This window comes from Etheostoma cragini, chromosome 18 (assembly GCF_013103735.1).
Source record: "Etheostoma cragini isolate CJK2018 chromosome 18, CSU_Ecrag_1.0, whole genome shotgun sequence".
Taxonomy (NCBI): domain Eukaryota; kingdom Metazoa; phylum Chordata; class Actinopteri; order Perciformes; family Percidae; genus Etheostoma; species Etheostoma cragini.
This window is the reverse complement of record NC_048424.1, coordinates 19,437,889-19,456,569: the sequence shown is the minus strand read 5'-3', so window position 1 is coordinate 19,456,569 and position 18,681 is coordinate 19,437,889. Positions and strand designations below refer to the sequence as shown.

Sequence of the window (18,681 nt, the reverse complement as noted above, 5' to 3'; positions counted from 1 at the left end):
CTACCAGACCTGAGTGTGTCTGGTTGTAGATAATGTACTGTACATTCAGAGAATTATACTAAACTATACTTTGTTCAAAATAGGTATACCTGCAATAGTTGAATGCAATAACTACTGTAACAGAAAGGTTTGTTTTGGATGGCATTTTGTCCCATTATGAAGCCACTAGTCTGGATCAACAAAAGTATATTTCCAGGATAAAGCCCCTCACCTTCTACTCTGTGTGTGTTGTTGTTCTAAAAAATCCCTTCCCTTCAGAAAACAACAACAACCTTTGATCTAGCAAGCTACACGATGTATCACAGTATTCAGTACAGTATGTGCAAGATAGTTGATCAACAGAAAAGCAACTATTATGATAATCGATCAATTGTTCAGTTAATCTTTCAAGCAAAAATACTAAAATGTGATAGTTAAATGTAAACATTATGGTAAATCTATTATTTGGGGGTTTGGACAGACAAAACAGTCACTCAAATTTTAACAAGACATTTGAATTTGTCACTTTGGGCTCTAGGAAATTATGATAAATATTTTGAACTCTTTGTTTTCTTTGTCAATGATTAACTGAAAATTTAATCTGAAAATGAATCGATGACAATAACTGTCAGTCGCAGCCCTAGTGGGCTTAGATGAAAGTGGCATTGACAAAGCGTATGTATGTTCTTCATGATTATTTCTTTAACTTTAATACTTAAACCAAGACTGCTGGGTGAGCTGAACTTACACACTTTGTATGTTAGAAGTAGACACACAACATCAGACAAAGTGGACTGTTTTCTCTTCTGTTTTTCCTCTAATTTTGCTCCATCTCAAGTCTCAAAAGCCTGTCCAGTTTAAAGCTTCATCATGTAAATGACATACACAGTGTTTCCTTTAGGATTTTATTTTAGCAGTGTGGGCAGGTCTGTCCGAACTACAACATGCAACCATACAAGAACTAATAAGTTAAACGTTGTCCAATTAGAACAGACCCACCGCGGTGACGTTTTTTTTTTTTTTTTTCTCCTCTCTCCAATAGTCGACTCGGAAGAAAGCAAACGTTTTGACAACAAACGACATCAACACAACAGTATGTGGAGTTAAACTGGACAGGGCCAAAAACTGAATAGTTCCACTTGTTTAATTACAATGGGACTGGCAGACAACGGGGATGCATTATGTCGGCAGGATTATTTAAAAGGCAGCCACGACTACATTGTGCGTCTGCCTTATTTCTGATACCGTGGTGGGAGAACTTTTGCCATGGCGGGCCGCCACTACAAAATCCAAAAACAATGATCCAGTTAATTATACATATTAGCACGAAATCAAATGACTGCATCGTGTAAACGAGCTGCAGCTTTTTACCTCCCTGTTCTGGAAAGTTAAACATCTAGCAAACTAATCACCAAAATTTCTTTGTTGGTGGACCATCAGAGCTAATGAGCGAGTCAATATTGGACCAATATTGCAACTCCTCCTACCAACTCCTATTGGATGCTTAGGTTGATCTGTGTCTGCATGCTGGGTGTGTAAATAGGCAAACGTATACAGCCATGTTCATTATCATGCCGATATTATTTGCATCTGTACGGTTGTTTTAAAAGTCATATAGTGGTAATAATTTCTACATGCAGCTTTAAACACACACAACAATCAAAACTAAATAAGATAAGATTACATAAAATACCTGTAGTTTGTCTTCACCGTTCCGAGCCAGGCTGCGACAAGCTGCATCTAGTTCCTCCCCTATGGAGGTAAGGACCCCTTCTTGCTCTGCCTCCATCCGCAACACCTTCTCCTCCATCTTAACAAGCTCTGACTCTGAAGCGCGTCTCCGCTCAACCAGCCTGACCTGTGGAGGACGGAAGAGAGCTGAGTTGGGTATTGAGGATTCAAATTAGCGTGCGTTGACTGGTGTTTTTAGTAGAGATGTTTCGATACCATTTTTTCCTTGCCGATACTGACTCCCACTTGCATATCGCCCGATACAGAGTACCGATCTGATAAGCAGGAAATTAAATTTGTGAAACATGAAAAAATACAGATAAAAAGTGAATGCCACAAAACTTTCTTGTATTGTCAGTCATAACAAAAAAAGAATCATTAACTACATTTTTTTTAGGGTTTCAAATTAACTGGTATCGGATCGGTGCAGAGTTGCGCATACTCGCCGATGCACATAGAAGCATTTTAGGTAGTACAGGAGGCACGTCCGATACTGGTATCGGCGTCGGAACAACTCTAGTTTTTAGGTACGTGTCATTTGAATCTTACAGGACAATTTAAAACGCATTCATCGCAGCAGTAAACTGTAAAGTTGTTACAGTTTACGCAACAGTTGATAGCAGAAAGAAGAACCCACCTTGGGCAGCAGTGCCATTCAGTTTCCCTTCACACAAACAGACCTAGTTAAGTTTCTGTCTCTAGCCTGCACTGTCATTAGTTTCAGGGTCCCTACCAGGACACATTTGATCAACTTGTCCAGGAACCAACTGATTATTGCTGCCCGGGGACTGTGCATCATTATCTTGTCTCTGGGATAATAAAACCACCAATGTTAAATTATATAGTAGTTATTTTTTCCTCCATTCACCCGATTTCAAATCAATACATGGATCCCCAAAGAGCCCATACAACTTATCAGGGGCCTGTCAGAGAAGTGAATAGTTGTTCAATACTACAAACTGCTGTTGTAAAACACTGGCAGACGTATTGCTAAACCCCCTGTAAAAAATATAGTGCTGATTTGGCACCGCTCAACCTTTAAACCATTCTTAGGTTTGTATGACCATGTGAACTTACCAGAAATCCTAGATGTTAATGCCTGGAAGGAAGGTAGGAAGGAAGGAAATCTATGTCCTTGTAGTTTTATATATGCCTGTTTTGCTTCCTGTTGCAATCATATCTGATCCAGCAAAGGAGTTATCGTTCTGGTAATTTGTATGACTGCTGCATGAATATCCAGTATTCTAGACTAGATATGCATTATCTGGTTTTCTTTTCATAGTCAAATGTCTTTATTTTTTCTCCTTGTGTATAGCATCAACTAAGGTGTCAAAGTTGCAATGTGAAGCCTACACTAGGCCTCCACTATATATCGTTGTTGGCAATTACAAAAGACATACACAGATTTTTAGCGTTAGTAAAATATCAGTAGAAAGTAGCACATTAAACTGCAACTGTCATTCTTTTTTTAGTGGTGTCTTTTATATTCAATTCATTGTTTAGTTTGTCAAATAAAAGAAAATTGGAAATTATTTCCTTTAATTTGTTTTCAATTCTTTGTCATATTTTTGCAGAATACTGAATGCAGCAGAATTGCAGAACTGAGTAAAGTTTAGTATCGGATTATTTCTCACAAGTAACATTGTTATAGATATTGAACACCGTTATCGCACATTGCATATTTTTCTCGTACCGTGCAGCCTTAGCCTGCAATTCAGTGAAGAGCATGGTCCTATTAAAACTAGAGTGGCTGCTGTCTTTCCTTTAAATGTCCTTGGACTTCATCAGTCACAATTAATTAGAATCAGCACAAATATTGGAAAACTTCTGCTTAGGATAGATGTACTTAACCGATATGATAACCCATGCTCCACGTTTATTGGAAGTATCACGTCACTCGATATGACTCACTAGGTTTGAAAAACTTGTCAAAGGAGTCTGGGCTTACTTTGTCATCCAGTTCCTGTTTGAGTAGCTGGTACTTTTTGTGGAGAAGTGTGTGTGCCTCTTCTTTTGTGCTCAGCTGTGCTGCCAGCTTATCACACTCATCCTTCATCCTGTCCAACTTGATGCGCAGCGCCCCACATAGCTCCCTGCCTGACGCTGCATCCGCCTAGCAGAGAATGGGTGTTTAACACAGACATGATACACAGGCAATTAATAAAGATATGAAGGACTGATGGTTTATCTGCTGCAACAAAAAAATCAACTTAAAAGCAATTTGCAGTTTGAATTTCAGTTTGTGATTTCCAAGCTCTAAAATAAACTGGGCAAGTAGAATACATTTTCAAAGTTGCCCATTTATTGACATAAATGCGGCTTTGCCAAATTTGGCAGTGACCCTTAACGATTATTAAAAGATCTGGCATGTACAAGGTAAACTTACAATAAGGTCTGAAGTGGCAATCTGAGCCACACAAACAAACATAGAACATCATGTAATGGTTGGAGAGAAATGATAATGCCATTGCCAAGACTCTTAAATCATGGTCTAAGTCTTTAATTCATGTCTCAGTCCAGCTAAAGCTTGCAAAGGCAAATCCTGCCTCAGACATAAGCTTTCCATCTACAATGATTACATTACCACACAACTGAAGATGTAGTGAAGTGGAACAAACAACAATGACTGATGACTGGGAGTGACACAAACAAAGAAAAAATGAAGAAGTAAAAAAGAGAGAGGACAAACAGATGGAAATGCTAAATTAGAACTGGAGGGAGGCAGTAAGAGAGGGATTAAGACGGAGAGAGAAAGCAAGAGAAAAGAGAGTGGGGGAGAAATCAAGACTGAGAGGACAAGCATAAGAAAATAAGAATATTTTAAGCTTTTTTCTGACAGTTGACTGTATCTAAATCATAATACAGGCCTTTGGCTGTGCTATGTGAATATTGGGTGGGCTTCTAAGGGACATCTGCAGCACCCGTAGGCTAGTAGTTTAAAACATTCTCGCAAACGCCCTTGTCCTCACCACACTCGGAAATGACACCATTACAATGAGCTATGTCAGATATTAATGCAATTCAGCACCGCTAATGGGCTAAACTCAACCATATCAGGGAGGACCATGCCCCTTAAGAAACAATGTACCCATGAGGGATCATCATCGGAGATATCGAAGGGAGGAAGGCGGTTAGGGCACTGGGGGAGGGAAGTCAAGTGGAGTCCCTTATCTCCGACACTGCCTTGATGAGACTTCTGAGGTCTGATATCAGAGTTTTTAAATATTCACGCTTGGAGCTTTGGAATGGCCGTGAGGATCCACGGGGCACCACACACCATTAAGAGCTCAGCTATCCTTGATTCATCCATACTCAGAGGACAGAGCCGCGGCCAATGAACAAAATGACTCTAAATGAGGATTTTGTTTGTGTCTCACTGAGTCGGAAATAGGCCAGATGTTTAGTGGCTGAGGCACGTTACTCTGCGTCGAATGTGAAATGTGTGCCTATGATACTCTAAATGTCAATTAGTGTGTGGCACTCTGTGATCCATGCCTAGGTGCAAAGAAAAAAAACAGCTCTTTGGTTGGCTTATGACCCTGACATCTCAGAGATGTCTTATATTTTGTCACATCTGATACATAACTTGGAGCTAAGCACTGCATTTTGGAGGGGCCTTTAGGTATGTTTGGAAATATACTTTCTTGCAAAGAGTTCAACTGAGCCCTCTCTAACGTCTGTGTGATAAATCTGTTGCTAAAACCAGCAGCCGGTTAGCTTAGCTTAGCACAAAGAAGGAAGGAAAAAAAACTTGCCTGGTTCCATCCAAAGGTAGTAACATTCCAGTGATTGAATTACAGTGAGGCTTGTTTTGGGGGCAAAGTTGCACAATTTGTAAAAGGATTACTGATGACAGGACCCTGATTTCAATTAGATTTCTTCATGTCTAAGGTGTTAAATATTCAAAATATCCCAGAACCAATTTTAGTACTCTCAGGGATCTCCAATGAAGCAAAGAGAATGACACTGGCACAACAGCACTTCTTGGCATATGAAGATCTCACTGCAAAGAAATGTCCCCTCTTATTCTGGAAAAAGAAATAGGGATCAACACTGAAGATATGGCTCACGGAGACGATGGACACGCTCCACCATGAGAGGATCCTGTTCATCCTTAAGGACAAACTAAAAAGAATTTGAGAACATTTGGCAACCTTTGGAATCCTATCTTACAGGACAAGCAGTATCTTGATTGCAGTCCAGGGTGGGTTATTGCCGGTAGGGATTGTGTTGTGACACACACACACAAACAAACACACACACACACACACACACACACAAGCGCAGTATAAACATCAGGCCACTCATGTAGGCTATGGTGAAAGCTGTGCGTGGAGCCTCCGCAGAACCATAAAAGAGTTTTCCAATGATCTACATAGTTTATTGTGTGGTGAATCATGTCGGGCTACTCTAAAGGTGTCCTGAATCAAAAACTAAGACCAGAAAAGTAGCATAATAGCTGCTCTTTAACTGTACTTTTACTTTATGGAAAAAAATATACTTTGAGCTTATAAATTTAAAAAGGGCTTACCTTGACCTCCGTCAGGTGTGCCTGAATGTCATCCCGCTCCTGACGGCAGAGCTGGAGCATGTTGTACACTTCTCTGTACTTCTTTGTCTCGCTGCCCTCCATCATGGCCTTTGTGTTGTCCATTTCTTTCTGATGCACCTCCCTCTGGAGCTGCAGCTGCTGCCCCAGTGCAGCCCTCTCCTCCTGTGCCGCAGTCAGCTTAGCCTGGAGCTCCACGCAGCTCTTCTGTAGCTCCTTTTTGGAGCTCCGTTCCTCAGCCAACTGCTGGACTAGCTGAGCATGGGCGGAGGTCGTCTGCTTTAGGGCGGCCTGGAGCTCGGCCTGTGTGTCCTGATCTCTCTGACAGCGGCGGGCTTGGGTGTCCGCTCGTTCTTCCAGCCTATGGTTCTCTTCCTTGAGTCTAACCTGGATATCGGCCAGACGCCGAGCCTCCTCCTCCAGGGCAGCGGAGGCCTCCCTCACCTAGGGGTTAGGATCTGTTAAATCTGATCAAAGCTCATTCAATAACTCTTAAGCTGAGGTTTCATTTAATTTTTACTTTTAACACCTCAAACTGAACAAACTGGTCTGCCAACAGAATTAAATTAAAATGTCTGTGGTTAGACTGGGATTTGTTCAAGAATGCTAATGTGCAGCTGTTTCTTACTTTTTGCTTCAGACTCCAGCACCCATACACCCAACATTCCCAGCTTAATTGCTTTCTTGCATAAGAAGCAGTAGGCTTCAAATACATTGTTAGCAACTGGAATTATTTTTGGACTAACAAAAGAAAGAACTACAAGCCCATAGAATACATTTTTAAAAAACTTTCTAAAATGCTGCGGGAGCATTTCAATGAGCATTAGAGGTAGCATTATATTGACGTAGGAAAACGAAGACCTGTTTAAAATGATTTAATAATTTAGTCAATTTAAGACTTTTGGAGGCCTAAAAAACTTTTTTAGACTTTTTAAGAGCCGTGGAGCCATGGAAGCCCTGCAAGCATTCTGTAAAAAAGAAATATATGTCTACTGAATTTTAAAGATTATTTTTTGGGCATTTTTGGCCTTTATTTTTAGAGGACAGTTGAAGACATGAAAGGGGAGAGAGAGGGGGAATGACATGCAGCAAAGGGCCGCAGATTGGAGTCAAACTCAGGCCCGCTGCGTTGAGGAGTAAACCTCTACATATGGGCGCCCGCTCTACCAACCGAGCTATCCGGGCGCCTGACTTATGAATACAAACTTTTTTTTGTCTATACTGTGATTTGAAAGATATTGTAGAATTCTGGAAGTTCAACCACATACCTCCCGGATTTCCTGCTCCAGTGATAACTGGCGCTGGCGGGTCTCGGACAACTCCACGTCCTTGCGGTGGAGCTCTTCTTCGCGCTGGGCCAGACGGCCCAGGATCTCAGCAAACTCCCTGCGGGCCGCCTCAGTCTGCTGGCTCAGCGCCTTCAGCTGGGCCTGAGAGTTCTGCTTTTCCCTTGCTGCCTGGAGGGAGAAAGAGAGTGCAGGAGAAAAAAGAGAGAGGCAGAGATTGGGGAAGGGAGAGGGGAAGGGAAATGAAGAATGACAAATGAAGACGAGGAGGAAGATGATGTACAAAAACTGAACTCTAACAATAATGATGAGGGCAAGAGAAAGAGTGACAGAGAGACGGAGGCAGAGAAACATATGCAGTACCAGCTCTAGCGCTGATAGGAAAATGCTAGCACTCAGCTCCCTGATAAGGGACAATGGTCAGGTCTGTTGAAGGCAGATTGCTTCTAATACTCTGGCTTTGACTGGAATTTGCAAAGACTTTGCTGTAGCTCAGAACCTAATCATTTAATTGAGCACTTGATTCTCTCCCCTAATTCATTAAGGGTGCAGAAATGATTTTGTAATTAATTCGTGTCCCGTCGGGCATGCCAGGTGTGTGTGTGTGTGTGTGTGTGTGTGTGTGTGTGTGTGTGTGTGTGTGTGGGGGGGGGGGGGGGGGGGGGGGGGGGGGGGGGGGGGGGCTGTGTCTGTATATCCATCCTGTCGATCTGGGAGCTGACTTTCAAGCTAATAATTATTGCCAGATGTTTATTATTCAACTAAGCACAACTGCTGTAGCATACCTTGCAAAGGTACTTGTACTACTTGACTTTGTATTGGCTTATGTTATAATTAAGTTAATTGAAAATACTTTATTCAAGAGTTTTAATCCAACTTTGATACAACACCCTCTATGCTGTACAGCATGCATACCATATCTATCCAACCATTTTGCTTTGTTTGGGTTGAATAGTAACATTAATAAAACGCTCCAGAACATTTCTCATTTTATATTACTTGTATTGGTGTGTTACAATAGGTATTCAAAACAAGTCTGTGAATAAGCAAGACATTGTAGAGAGTGGAAGTAACGCTGCCTGGTAACAGTAGTAAACACATCTATGGTTACTACTGATTACCGCCAAACATTGCATTATTAGTAACGCTACTTTCCCTTATCTCCAGTTAACTTCCGTTTTCTCTGTGTTGGCATTCTAAACTTTGGTTAAATGATGAGGACCATGGTTAACTTCTCTTCAAATCTCTGCAGGGTAAATCCAGACAGCTAGCTAGACTATCTGACCAATCTGAGTTTTCTGTTGCAAGACTAAAACAACTTTTGAACACACACGTTCCACCAAACAAGTTCCTTCCCAAGGCTATTTTGCAGAGGCACCGTGGCTTCACTCGGCACTTAGCACTGTCCTTTGTAATTGGCTTTAAATGCCAAAAAACCAGAGCACGTTTTTTGAATTGCAGTGTGGACTAGCCAGACCCTCCTCCGCAGCGCTATAGACGAAGGTCTGGCAATGCGAAACTAAGGGATTTTCAAACAGAAGACAGCAAAAGCCCGCTGCGCTCTGAAATCCATCGTTTCCAACGGCTTGAGCTGTGTCACAACAGCCAGGGGCAAAGCAAAAGATGAGGAGACGTCATTTTTTGGGGCTGGCTCATCTTGCACTGGGAACACCACAGGGACCACGAACAATGCTTTGGAAACACAATATAACATCTAAGTAACAGAGCAGAAATTGCTGTCTGTGGTGTCATGTGTCAATAATGTTCACAACACTTTCTAAAATTCTGTGTATCCCTGCAGCCAGTTGTAGCAACCTAATTGCTTCCCTCATCCCCTGATGTATTCTGACATCAGTGGGTTGCAGAACTACCACGAGTGTGGCTAAGATAAGTTTGGTTTCATTCTCGTTGCCTTGGGCGTCACTATAAATCAGTCTACTACTGGAGACGTGAAATGCATTTCAGTGCAAACATTTTGCATTACTTCACTTTTGAGAACACACTATCAAAGTCAAAGCAGGTATGCATGAGCCAGATTCCACTGCTCAGGAAATGCAACAAAAACAGTCACTGGTTGTTGACAATACTGCCAGCTGGCAAGCTGTTAGCTCAGCCAGCAGCAGCAGTTGGACTATCTGGAAAGTTTGAGACACAACTGCAGAGTTCAAATATTTGAGCTGCAGTTGCTCACCAGCGCCAACTGATACCAAGTCAATAAGCTGCAGTGACATTTAACACAGTCCAGTAAACATTTACTGGATACTATGCAATAACTGAGAGCTTACTCTTCACTTTGTTCAAAGACTAGCTGAAAAGAATGACCATTGCCAACAGGAATAAAAAAGCAGCTGACTATTAAGCCTTAACCTCTTTAAAGACAAAAATGAAAATACATGCTTTTCTCGCATAAATGCTTTACCAAAAAAGAGTGATACAGCTCCCATATACTTTGGCCCTCTGGCAAATATGCCTGAGGTCATTGGGAAGTTAACACTCTCAATTTTTTGTTCCAAGTGTGAGTGTGATTCTAGGCCTTACTGACACAGAGCTACAGAGGTTAGAAGGGAGCTTTTCTAATTCCGTCCAAGTAAACCATCTGTAAAAGGATTTGTAAACACTACTGTAAGCATATCAGATGGGCTACACACAAAACTAGTACCATAGACACATGTCTCAACTTAATACAGAAAAAATCCAGAAGAAATACACTCAAGTTACAAGTTATTTCTACAGATACAGTATGTCTGTGCGTTTTCTTGTTTCCTTTTAAAAAGTGCAAAGAAAAAAGCCATGAAAGTGCAAAGTACAAAACTTCTCAAATACAAAAACCCATCCACATCAATCTCACACACACACACACACACACACACACACACACACACACACACACACACACACACACACACACACACACACACACACACACACACACACACACACACACACACACACACACACACACACACACACACACACATAAATTAATAGAAATAAGTAATTATAAATAACTAAGGCCCTATTTTTTGCTTTGACACAGCTGCAGCCATCACAGGGTTAAAATTCTTTGGTATCAATCAATTCATGTTATTGGCTAAACAGGTAGGCCGGTCTCGTAACATCTAGTTTTAACTGGAAGGAATCTTTCCTACGTTGGTCCTCCCTGAACTCATAATTGGCTTTGACAAGGGCCATCTTGGGTCACAGTTGAGGGATTGGCTAACAACACACAGCAACGGAATGTGCTGACGTCAGAGAATTCGCCGGTGTGCTTAGTAACACTGTCGCAGCTCCGGGGGAGAAGAGAGAAACAATCAAATCCCACAAACTCAAGTTTTAAGTTCCGTTAAAGCTCGGCAAGAAACTACAAAATTGTGAGGCGACCAACTCGTTTTGGATAAAAAATGTTGGCGATCTTTCACTGCTGTGAATAAAGACACGAGAAAAAAGGTATGGAAGCACACTCGACTTTAGACACTAGCGGCGCAGTATCTTTCTGTATTTCTTTACTTCATAACATGATAATAACCGCTATAAGTCATCTTATGCTTTGCGAGTGGGATTAATCGAATCATGAGACTTTAAGCTTTCAAATGGTGTGCTGCATGAGCATGTTTATGAAGATTTAATACTTGCAATTTATGAAAACGTATGAGTGGAGAAAACGTTCTCTCTTCAGTGGAGAGACTGTGTTATATCCATCCATCTTCATCCGCTTATCCGGTACAGTGTTGGTAGAGATTAATATAGCCATTAGATTATGCTATCTTGACTATAATGGGCACAGACACAGTGCTACCTAAACTCAAGTTGTGTACAACAATAATCATAGTTTTGCTTGCCTGTTACAAATGGCACAAGTGTGTTTGTTGTACAATGATGCTGTAACTACAATTAAATGGACATTGTGTTTGTACGCTTTTCATGCAGGCTGCGCGGAGGCTTTAACATTAAGTACCTCACTCATAATTGTTATCTGCAACCTTGGGACAAACTTCCTTAGCAGGAGAAAACAAGGAGAATTTGCGTGAACCAATGAAATTAAAACCCACACTGTGGGTATTGCGTTGTGCTTAATCGAATCACGCCCTGAGTCTTTATGTTGCCCCCCCCCCCCCCTCCAATTTTTGTGATTGTCCCAAATGACAATAATAATTTTTCTTACATCAAATGTAGTTTAACAATTGCACCCCTTACAATGGCAGTATCTTGAAATAGAGCAGACCAGTCAACTCAACCAGATGAGTTGTTATTTACCATGTGAAAACACAGACGTCATTATAAAGACAATTGGAAATTTGCAGATTATCTGTATCTGTGTTTTATTTGACCGATAACCACTAACGTTAGTTAATTAATAATTAATAATAGTTAATTTGCCATACTTTGGATATACTTTTTGATCTTCTTTGAAGCTACATTTTATTTTTTATTAAACTGAAACTTTAATCGTAGTACAAAGCATTTAAACAAACCTGTTTGTACAATTCCAAAAAATAAAGGATTTACATGTTTACTGGGATTGCATATCAGTTCCAAACAGAGTCCAAAATCAGCACCACCTGCTAGCCAAATGCTGCAAGTGGCTTGTAGATTTGCTTCACTCATAGCCAAAAAACAATGGTAACCTATGGAGTGGCTGTTCAAATTTGAATATTCACTGTCCATTTGGCTTGTGGCCAAAAAAGAGTTCTGGTTCTAAATACCGATTATCGCTTTCATTAACTGCTAATAATCAGTATCAGTATTGGCCCTGAACAACCGGTATGGGTTGAACGCTAGTGTCGGCTGTGGTGTCATAAGTCGTGTTATGAATGCATCATCCTCAGCCAACCTGCGAGGCCTTGTCAGTATGGACCTGAACCTGGACTCGCTCCTCCTCCAGCTCCCTCTGCAGCCTCCTGCACTTGGCTCTCCACTGGCGCACCGCCTCCTGGGCCCTGGCCTTCAGTTCATCCCGGCTCCGCGCGCTCTCCTGGAGTAATGCCTCCGTCTCTCTCTTCTCCGTCTGCCCCCTGCTCTAAAAGGATGAATGAATTTATAAATAAAGTGTTTATTTATTCTTTATAATCTGACTGAATCATTTGTTGTTGTTTTTAAATCATGGGCCCGATCCTAAAAGGTGTTTTCACAAATAGCGTTCTTTAAAAGAACCAAACTTTAGGTGTCTTAAAGAGGCCAAAAAAGTGGACCAACAGAAAAAGGATTCTTTTTGCGTTCACATTGTCACAAGTGTGTTGTGTTCCCAATGAAAAGGTGAAAAGAACTGCAATGTGGACATGAAGCGAACCATACTCGGGTCTGAGTACGGTTTGTTTCAGAGGGGTCTCAGTCCCTTTGGAGTGTTCACATATGCGCAACAAAATGCTGACTAACAGGTTTGAGTTCTTTTGGAGGGCCGAAAACACCCTAACAGTCCGAAATCTGAATGATGTCATTAATGACAGCTTTTTTGCATTGTAATGTGTCAATGAATGAGGCGCTACACACAGCCTTAACTATCTGCTCATAAATTAACAGTGTAACCAAAAACCAATATTAAAATACCTGAATCTCCCTCAACTGTTCCAGCATTTGCAGCTGCTGTAGCTCCCGCCGCGCCAGGTCTGATGACAATTTCTGGTATATAGAGAAGAGAAAGGTCAAGGACGTGTGCGTGTGTGTGTGTGTGTGTACTACAACTGCTAAAGGGAGGTAAAGGCAGAAAGGCAGGAGAAAGGGAGATGTGGAGGAATGGGTTTAAGGCAACGGAAGATAGGAAAAGGGAGAAAAAAAGACAACAGAAGGAAGCAAAAAAGAAAAAATGTATGAGAGACTTTGAGAAAAGACCAACAGTAAAGGTTGGATTATAGCGAGCAAAGAAGAGGACAAAAGAAAGAAAAGTCACAGAAGGTTGAGACTGTGTTTACATGCTGTCTACAATTGGATTATCTGCCAGGCTTGTCTGAAAAGGAGTCTGAAAGGAGTGCTGCACTGGATTTACTTCATATCACTGAGAAAAATCACAATCAATTTAAAGTTTTGAGTTTGATTGAAGTCTCAAGTAAGGGCAAGTAAGGTTAGCCTGGTGCCGTTTCAGTATTTAGACTGAATAAGACTGCCAGTTAGGAGTAATTAGTCATAGACCGATTAGTCACAGGCCTATTAGACTGTATATAAATTCAGTCACTAAGAAATTGAATCTACCATTCTATTCTCCTCATTACACTTCATTTTTGCTCATTTACTGTTGAAATGAAACACTTCCAACTTCTATTTTGATCTTGGCATTAAAAACCATAAGAGAAGCCCGGGGTGATACATGCAAACACCCACTTCATCTTTTAACACCTACTCTGCAATAGGGGAAGCGTGGGAGTTTAAACACATTTTCAGTGAAAGAAACATCAGAGATTAGAGGAATGTGCTTAAGCTTTAAGTGCAGCTATTTCTACTAACATTTTATTGATACCCAGCGTAGCCTACCCTTGCTTAGCTAAGGGAATTTGTTTTTTTTCCCCCCGTTGTGATTTTTTTATGTCTTGTTACAGTGATGGAAGTGACACATTGCACCAGTCTGAGAAGGAAAAATGACTGATGGTTGACTTCTGATCTCCTATTCCAACTGTTACTTCATCTGAGAATTTTAAGAGGATCGTCAAGTGGCACGGAGTTGGCGGAGGATGCGACCACGGATGAGAGGCACCCGACAAACTGAAATAACCCTGCTCAGGGTGGAGACACCACCAGCAAATTCAAAAGCATGCTTCTGTTGTTCATTTGCACTCCAGCTGAGAGATCCTTAAGGTTTCCCATTTATTCTCAGAGTAGACTGCAAAGACAGCCACATAGCAAGCAAAGGAATGACATGCAATGCCTGCTCTGAACCCCTGGTTTTATAAGCCATTTGCGTAATATAAATACCTACTGTCAGGGAATTTCTCTGATACACACCTCCACCTGTAAGCTGAGTGTGACCCTCTCTTTCTCCTTGTGGTCCAGAGTTCTATTCAGTTCTTCAACCTCACCGAGGACAGAAGCAGTACGCAGCTGGGCTCGCAGCGCCGCCACTTCTTTCTCCAGATCCAAACGATCTATGAACATGCACGCACACATGCAGACACGTAATCAAAGTGTTGTTACAATGGATTTCTACATGTGGACACAAGAAATTAAGAACACGTGGTGACAAGAATCTTCAGGTGGCAGATGGATTAGGGAGCACAATAAACACACTGTACCTTCCGCAATAAGGCAATAAAAAGCACAGCAACAATTTTTCGTAAAGTAGATAAATATTTAAGCAGAGTTCCTTTTAAATGACTTTCTAACCTTACTCTGAACTTCTTTTAGCTCTTTACTTAGTATATTGTACCTACTAAATCATATGCATTGCTGACATGTCAATCAATTCACTTCATCACCTAAGGCAGACTGAGTTAATAGATGTGAATAGAATATAAATTAAGTGATAAGAGATGCAAATGAAGCAAGATTTAGGCTGAACGATTAATCAAATTCAAACCAAAGTTGCAATGTAAAAGGCTGGATTCAAGTGCAATCCACATGTTACACTGTTGTAAAAGTAGCGTAACTTGTGCGTAGCGAGTGTGTGGGTTGAGCGAGCAAGAGAGAGACTGACAGTGGATCAGAGCAGACAGCCAGACCTGACTTAACTTCAGTACCTGGCCCTCGCAGTCCCCCTCTTCCCTCCTCCCTGTCAGTGTGGTTGCCATGTGGCTGAGTAGCAGGTTGAGAAGCCTCCAGCCAGACCCTCTGGAGATCAGTCTGCTCTTTCCTTGTCCTCAGCAGCTCGCCACGCATGTCCTCCACCTGCGGATCATCAGCCGTGTAAGCCAGACACAGAGAAAGACATCGGACTGTCTGACAGCGGGCAAACCCACACTTATGTTCTCCAAGGAGACGCTGCACCACAGGGTTTCCCCAAGAAAAGTTGTTTAGCCCGGTAGTGTCTTTGTTTTCAACGAGGGTTGGGCTGGGGCCAGTCACAGACTGATTACAGCACTAACGTAGAGCACAATAGCTTCTGTGGATCACAGAATCATGGACGGAATTGCAAAATTCTAAATTTAAAAAAAGCTATCAGACAGATTCCATACATTATTTTAGGTTAAGTCAGTACTAAAAGCTAACTACAAATTTGAAAATATGATTACTTCTAAGTTCCCAACTGAATCGTACAAAAACGTTTTAAAATACATTCAGAAATAATTCCCAGTGGCTTAGGCCTGGTGCAGGGAACTTGGGCCCAGTGGGCCGCCAGGCTTGCAATACACTGCAGGAAACGCTACACTGCATGTTTATTATTTTGTTTGCCGAGGTCTATTGTACAACTATATACAGTTGGGTACAGAACACACAGACAAAAACAAACCTGTTTGACCAGGGACACTCTGCTATCCTCAGACTGTTCCAGTAGTCTTCTCGCTCTCTCCAGTTCTTGCTCCATCTGAGGAAAGCAGAACAACAGGACAACAGTGGTTTGGAGGGTTAGAATGAGCATTGCTTGCAAAAATAATCTTCAGGTGCAGAATCTACAATCTACACATTTAGAATGTATATAATTTCAGTTAGGCAAGATTTTAAAAGCATGTGAAAATATGAATCTTAACTACTACTGCCGCTTGTAAAGGGGTACAACGCATACTAGGATACGAGGTTCCTCAAAGTAGTTTGGTGCTTTATCTATGCAACTTCTCTAAACAAAATATCATTGCTAGTGATATTTGATCAAAATATAAAGTAAAAGTAAGTAAAAAAAACTAACTCAGAACTGTGGTAAAGAAACACCACAAATAAAAAAAAAAGCATTGGCTAGAAAATGTGGAAGACCTTTTTCTGATAGGAAGATTGACACACAAAAAATGACTATAAATGACACAAAATGACAACACTGGACCTGAATAATAGTTAATATAAACATTACTCTCCAAGGTCGTAAAAATGCAATGGAAAATCCCAAGCAGATGTCTTTTTGCTTTGTTTTTTAGTGTTTGTTACTACTACTGATGCCAATTCAGTAAAATGATACGGTAAAGAAATAAGCAGGAACTTGTGCAAGGCAAACAAACCGTTATGGCACGGAATTCATATTAATCTACCATCTTTCTAAAACATTTTTTAAACACAAAACATTCCTTTGAGAATACATATATTTACCTTGGACTTCTCACTGTCTGTTTTCAGTAGCCTGGCTGTAACAGCTTCCTCTCTCTCATGGCGTCTCTCTGAAGTCTACAAAACATAATGTATAGGCCACAACAGTATGTATCATTATAAGAGCATATAAGAGTATTGTAAGAACGCAACATGAGAGGTGCCATTGCATCATAGCATCCCCCATCTCCTCTTCTTGGAAGGAGACACTGGCATCATGGTGGATTTGTACAAGAGCTTTGATCCCACTCAATCCCACTCATTCTGAGCGGCCTGCGATGACAAATTACCGGCTGCTAGCAATAACATCTACCCAAGTGACTCATCATCTATTTGATTCACATCACACTGGGCCCATCGGTGGGGAATAAATGTGCCCTCTGCTCTCCCTCCTCTCCTGCTCTTTAGTAGTAAAAGAGATTATTTTCCTCTTCATATCCTGACGCTTGTTTATTTACCCTTAATTTTTGGGACAAATGCATAATTTCCCATTGCCCTGGGCCCTGCTGGTGTCCCATTAGGGCACTACGGAGGAGAGGGATGCAAATAAATTGGTAGCTGCTTTCAGCGCACACACACACACACACACACACACACACACACACACACACACACACACACACACACACACACACACACACACACACACACACACACACACACACACACACACACACACACACACACACACACACACACAAAATATATAGCTCACTTAAGATAACCAGTCTGGATACAGCTACACAGCGCCCCTCTGTGGTCTACTAATAAACTACAGGAAGCAAAAAAAAGGACCGATACCAAGACACTGATACACTTTGACAAAACGCTGTCCTCAGAACTAGGATCCAAGAAATTTATGTTTGAAATATTTATATTACAAAAAAAATTGAATCACATCAAGGTAATGATGTATTATGGATTATTTGACAAATGCGCATCTAAAATAAAAAATGATTGGCATTAACTATGGGAAAGTAGCAATTGCATGCTTAGCGACCATTTGCACTTCGTCAATATAAATGCCTATGTGTGCTTTAAGTTGTCTTAGAGCAGAGCAAGAGGGCTTGGTGACAGTGAGAGAACGGCTGCTTTAACAAACAAGAAAGGACTGTAGTACATTAGTGAGAAAACCCTTCGGTAAAACACAATGCGGGAGTGCATGCTCTGTGAATGATGGAACTTTTTGTACATCTTTATGTAAAAGAGAAGAGTAAATCACTCAACAGAGATCAACAGAATGATTTCGCATTTGTTTTTTTAACACCACCAAGCTTGCACATAAACCTACCAGAGTTGGCAAACAGAAGGGCTTGTGATTTCTTTATGAGGACACTCAAAAATGAGATGCTACATCTCAAGGGTCAATCCTTTCAATACATTCAAATTCAAAAGTATAATTGAGCATTCATAATTTGTGTAAACGTCCTACGTGGGTAAAAAGTCTGGCTGACTTGCTTTCTCTTTACTGCATCAGCCAGATCTAACTCTCCTCATAAATAATTCAAGATTGGAATGATGAGTACTTGGCCAGCTGGTCTCAGACATGTAAAACCACCCTTTCGAGATAGTATACAATTGAGCTTTGAACTACAATGAAAGCAGCCAATAGAGGTAACTGCATCAGGCCAGTAAGGAAGTGGCCATCTATTGCAACTCGTTGGAAAACACCACACGACGTGTCCATACGCACGTCGACCATTTCCTACCTGGATGTGGTCTATTTGGAACTGTCCACGGCGCAGATAAATGGTGCCACAGGGAAGACTCTGAACATGTGGCGGTGCATTGCTGACTCTGTGAGGACCTCTAACTTGCGCAGGTGTTTGGTCCCTTGTCTTGTGCCTGTCTACATCTGTTGTTTTGTCTCCCTCACTCCTGTCTTTCCTCTGTTTAATTATTATTTGTGTGTGTGTGTATATATATATATATATATATATATACACTCACCGGCCACTTTATTAGGTACCCCATGCTAGTAAC

General features: G+C 41.2%; 1 protein-coding gene across 4 annotated transcripts in view; it reads right to left on the bottom strand.

Annotated features, from left to right (window-relative positions):
- Positions 1-18,681, bottom strand: part of LOC117961478 (centrosomal protein of 128 kDa) — a 50,943-nt gene that overhangs the window by 25,352 nt on the left and 6,910 nt on the right. For 2 of the 4 annotated variants that reach the window (XM_034900178.1, XM_034900179.1), the window contains 10 exons: positions 16,702-16,776; positions 15,917-15,991; positions 15,207-15,354; positions 14,476-14,615; positions 13,090-13,161; positions 12,377-12,562; positions 7,528-7,716; positions 6,242-6,703; positions 3,659-3,823; positions 1,673-1,837 (listed from right to left, as the gene is read on the bottom strand). In XM_034900178.1, coding sequence (XP_034756069.1) covers positions 1,673-1,837; positions 3,659-3,823; positions 6,242-6,703; positions 7,528-7,716; positions 12,377-12,562; positions 13,090-13,161; positions 14,476-14,615; positions 15,207-15,354; positions 15,917-15,991; positions 16,702-16,776 — 1,677 coding nt within the window. The remainder of the gene's footprint in view (positions 1-1,672; positions 1,838-3,658; positions 3,824-6,241; positions 6,704-7,527; positions 7,717-12,376; positions 12,563-13,089; positions 13,162-14,475; positions 14,616-15,206; positions 15,355-15,916; positions 15,992-16,701; positions 16,777-18,681) is intronic. The other 2 variants (XM_034900180.1, XM_034900181.1) reach the window with 2 other exon arrangements.